Source organism: Triticum dicoccoides, chromosome 7A (genome assembly GCF_002162155.2).
Source record: "Triticum dicoccoides isolate Atlit2015 ecotype Zavitan chromosome 7A, WEW_v2.0, whole genome shotgun sequence".
Taxonomy (NCBI): Eukaryota; Viridiplantae; Streptophyta; class Magnoliopsida; order Poales; family Poaceae; genus Triticum; species Triticum dicoccoides.
Genome location: NC_041392.1, coordinates 115,207,164 through 115,212,009, shown reverse-complemented (window position 1 = coordinate 115,212,009; position 4,846 = coordinate 115,207,164). Strand labels below are relative to the sequence as shown.

The following is a 4,846-nucleotide window of genomic DNA, read 5'->3' as shown; positions in this document are numbered from 1 at the left end:
AAAATTGCATCCTCTCCCACGCGCCATTACCTATGACTCCTCCAATCAATTTTCTGTGACGCCTCGTGTTTCCAGATTTACATTACGCCGCCGCCGCCGGTCGCTACCTGTTCCTTCCCAAGGTCACGACTCACGAGCAGTTGAGCATCTATGGACAGAACAGCAACGCAACTCCATTCTTCCATGAACTAAATAGTTCTACTCGCCCCCTGCAAATATTTATCTGGGAGATGGTACGTGTTTGCCGTTTATCTCTGAATTCAACGTTCAGTAGCTCTGATCTTGTCCTGCCAACAACAAAATAGAGTCACTCATATAATTTTGTTTTGTTCTTAGTTCTAGAGGCACTCATTAGATTCGAGAGAGTGCCCTGTAGAAAGAAAGCAGGGGGAAAGGCTTCTTCAGTACATCGGCAATTATGTTCACTGCATGGCCTTTTTTCTTCCCATGGATCTAGCCAACAATATCCGACCATATTAAGGTGCGTTTATTCCTTGTCTTGGTCATTTTTAAGCACTGTGTCTACTGATGTCTTCCAGAAAATATTTTTTCAATCTCTCTTCTAAAAAGTTTGTTTGTGAACCAATCTTTTGTGGAACCATAATGTTTTCCTTAGTACAATGATATAGTTTTCTTTTGTTCATAGAGAAGCAAGTTGTTTGTAACGTCTCCCGCAAAAAAAGGTTGTTTGTAATGTCCTTTTCAGATTATAGAGACCACGAAGAGTACTGGTTATTTCCTTTGCCATTGGATTATAGAATTTAGTATATTTTGTCATTCTTTGTAAACAAGGGCCCTCGACGTCGTCTCGCCCCTGGGCCCCCAATATCAGTGGACCGGCCCTAGCCCGACATGATAAGACATAAATGCCCTTCAATGATATGACCGTTAGGTGGGTAGATATTTTGGTACAGCTGACGCATAGCACAACAACGGTCGGAATTTTGAGTATCAAATTCCTCAGGGCTATAATGTTCCTCACTGTGTAGGCAATCCGCACTGGCGAACTCCTAACTCCTCAGTCAGAACAAATTTCTCAAAGACCAGAAGAATTTCGTCTCTGTCACTGCAGAAATTGACTGAGCTGTATGAGATTTCTAATGGCTTCACTCGAAGGGATTGGTAGGTGTAGGATTTGAGTTGAGCATCACTTGGAAATTTTTCCTTAGTATTTCCTCGGCCCCCTTTAACAGTATGGTGTTTCCTATGACTCAAGAAAGAGAAAATGAAACTACGAAAACAAAAGTTTTCATGCTTCATGTTCCTCGAATGAATACCAAGTCTTCGGGATCGCACCAATTTCTTCACTTTCAAAGTCTTCAGAAAGTCTTTAGAAATCCAAAGTCTTCAGTTGAAGAACTTCATTTTTAGGGGTCGACTTTCTTTGTAAATATCAAACTCCTGATAGACTTATAGAACTGTGTACACTCAAAAACGCATCAGTCCCTTAACCTATAAGTCTTCAATACACCAAAATCACTAAGGGGCACTAGATGCACTTACAATAGTTTACTCCTATGCTTTGTTAAAGCAGTGTAAATTAGTTAGTACACTGAACAATCTTTGTGGCTCTTCTTTGGTACAACGTACTAAACCTTGATGTGTTTAGTATATATTTTTTGCATCATTGGCATGTAATGTACTATAGCTCTATGGATAATTTTGTTCTCTGAACCTATGGAATAGGAACGATGCCTTACTGGATTGGATATGGCTAGGCAAGAGGGGTGTGGCAAGCTGCAATTCCAATATTTCTTGGGTCATATGTAATGCTTTGGTGTGTTATACTACACTGAAACTATATCGCTATGTTCATATTTTATATGCGATGTTTTAGTTGCGCTGCTTTTGGGGGCTCGGAATAAAGGTATCGTAGTTGTTTCCTATCTTGAGGGTCCATCAGAATGGAGGCATCTTAGTTGTCTAATCCTTTCTTGGCTCAGTTCATAGATTTAGTGTATGACACTCTACTAAACCAATATCATGTTTTTTTTTATATTTGCAATGCTCCAATGACTATATTACCGGATTGAATATGATTATATACTTTAGCGGTGCTGCCGGGTGCGGCAAGTTGCACTTCCTACCTAGTTTAGATGATGTTGCTGCTGCAGCAACGAAGCAGCAGGGACATAAGCAAGCGAGTCATGAAGGACCCAAATGGATTCCTCCCCTGCGGGATCTGTTAAAATTCATGTGGGTGCCTCTATTGGACATCATAAGGATGGTGATGCTTGTGCTGCAGACCTGCAGTTTGCCAAGATGGAGAGGGCAATTTTCTGGGCGCCTCGCCAGTCTATGTCCAAGATTTAAGTGAACCTGAAGTGCTCGAGGCACTGGCTAGCAACGAGGGCTTGGCTTTAGCACTTGATCTTGCATGCAATTATGTGGTTTTGTCCATGGACTGCTCTGCCATGGTGAAACACATCAAGTAGCCTTATGTGGGGCCCTGTAACCAACTGGGAAAATCACTTGTTTTGTCTAGTTACTTTTTCTACTAGACAAATGCCTTGTGCGTTACAGTGGGAATTTTTGTGAAATAAAAAGTCACGCAAAATTCTACACAAATGCCCTGCGTGTTACCATGAGAATTTATGTGGTCGGCACATGTGCATCTGCACAAATTATACAACTTTCTTTTCGCGAAAATAAGGAACAACCTTCACAGATATATCTCTTTTTGTTTGAATGCATAATAAAGTCTTGCTATAAATTGTATAACCCTAAAGTATCACTAAAAAGGAATGAAAAATAAGATACCTAATCTAACGATGGGGAGATTTACACAAATGATGACTTTGGGTGGTCCGCATGCACGGAATAATTGAAACGGATCCGCTAAAAATCAGTCGACTGAAACTTAGCGAAGTCTCAGTCGACTGCTCAGCCGTTCGATGCTGAGGAGTGTGTAGATTCGCGCTGAGGCTGGTTTGTCCCTTGTTTCGGCCTGTGTAAGGCGTGGACCGGCCCATTTTGCTTTTCTTCTTTGTGGAACCGCGATCCCGCGCGAGCGTTTTCCTTTTGTAGTGGGCTGGGCTGTTTTCCATGCGGCTTTTTTTTGCGGTTTTGTTTTTTGAGAAGTGGAAGCGGCCGCCCCCATGGTGATTAATAAGAAGTGAACGGGCAGTCAGAGCTCAATCCACATCGTCTCTCTCCATTCCCCAATATCAAATCAAAAGACGAACCAGAGGATGAGAGAGGGGAATGGCCGGCGCTGCTGATGCAGTGAATTCCCCCCTAATTTTTCTTCCCCATCCTTCTTTCTTGTCTTTGTTTTTGCTGATGCTACACCGTAGATCTGTAGGGGATTGGGGTCCTTCTTTCTGCCTTTGTTTTCGCTGATGCTACACCATAGATCTGTAGGGGATCGAGTGTAGATTAGTAGATTCAAGTCTACAATGGACTCCAGGATTTATAGGCATTTTTTTGTATCCTTACTTGTTCAAGCAATCAACAGATTGGAGGATTGATTTTTTGGAGGTGGTAGTTTGTACGAACAAGTTCAAGTTGTATTTTTGTAGTGTCTCAAAGGGGGCGGCCAGAGTAAGCGGCTGCTAGGCCTTTTTTGTTAGGTGGTGCAGACCTAACACCCAGTTAACCTCACTTTTTAGTCTTTTAAATTTCACTTTTTTTGTTAGCTTCTTAGTCTGAAAATAGATTTTAGCCGAGGGGCTTGTTGTGAGTCAGCAATATGAGGTCCTCGCCCAAGCTAAGTGCATGTCTGCTGCAATGTAGGAATGTGTTACTGTGCCAATGTATCCAGTAGAGTAGATAGGATTTTTGTATGTCCATAATCCCCCCGCAAGATGAGGTACCGTTCTTTTTCTTTTTTGTATTAAATAGCTGATTAGTAGTTTGAAGCAGAGAATTGCGTCCATAGTTTATTTTTTTATGTTTACGTTGAATGCACAATAGTGTCTATCGCTTAATGAATGATACGCACACTCGTGCGTATTCGAGAGAAAAACTAGTGTCTCTCGCTCACGCACGTCGATCGGCAATGTCGGTGTGGTAGATCATAGTGCCAAAGTTCTTGTTGGTGATATACCTCATATCCGAAGAGATTAGGGTAGTTGTTTGTGTGGATCAAGCGAAGTTTAATACCTTCAACTCTATAATTGACTCTAGGGTTTTTTAGTTATTTTTCTCGTGTCCTTAATGTTCAAGCAGCCAATAGATTGGAGGTGTTTTTGTGTGTTTTTCATGCAGTTGTAAGGTGCTGGAGAGTGTGGTAGATCATATTGTTTTTGTGTGTTTAAGTTCAGTTAGGTTCAGTTAGTCTGGTTCTTTTCTGCTTCTTCAGATGTAAAGCCAAGTAAATTGTACTTCTTTAGTCTGAAGTTCAGTTAGGTTCAGTAAGGTGCTGGAGATGTACATGCATGCATATTCATTTTTGTACACTTTTCTTTTTTCTGCAAAATAAATTGCATTGGATACTAATTTTGTTAACAAATACATGAACTAGTGATTACAGTATAGGTTGGGCATTTTATATCTGACACCGTCGAAAGTTACTTGTTTGTTCTGTTTATGCAACACGCCGTTTTTAGAGAATGAACCAGGCAGGAGAACTGTTGTAGCTGCTTACTCATTGAGGCACTGGTTAGAACTAGTAGTAAAGCCAAGTAGCTATAATAGTGATTAGTATCTTTTTAAGTTTTTTTTACTAGAAGTAGTACTAGTAGCACCACCATTTTTCTATGTAGGTACATTTAGTTCAGAGGTTAGACTCATGACCATCACAGGAGTTTTTTCTGATCTGTCGAGTAGCAAAAAATGAAATATCTTAGCCTAGATTAGCATCGTTCCTGAATTAATTTAGTCATAAAAATGTATTAAAAAGCAA

At 40.7% G+C, this 4,846-nt stretch overlaps 1 protein-coding gene across 1 annotated transcript in view; it reads left to right on the top strand.

Moving 5' to 3' along the window:
- Nucleotides 1–3,104: 3,104 nt before the first annotated feature.
- The window catches only part of LOC119331224, a 4,145-nt gene continuing 2,403 nt past the window's right edge, over nt 3,105–4,846 (top strand). Inside the window, exon 1 of the mRNA XM_037604399.1 lies at nt 3,105–3,225. Coding sequence (XP_037460296.1) covers nt 3,205–3,225 — 21 coding nt within the window. The 5' untranslated portion in view covers nt 3,105–3,204. The remainder of the gene's footprint in view (nt 3,226–4,846) is intronic.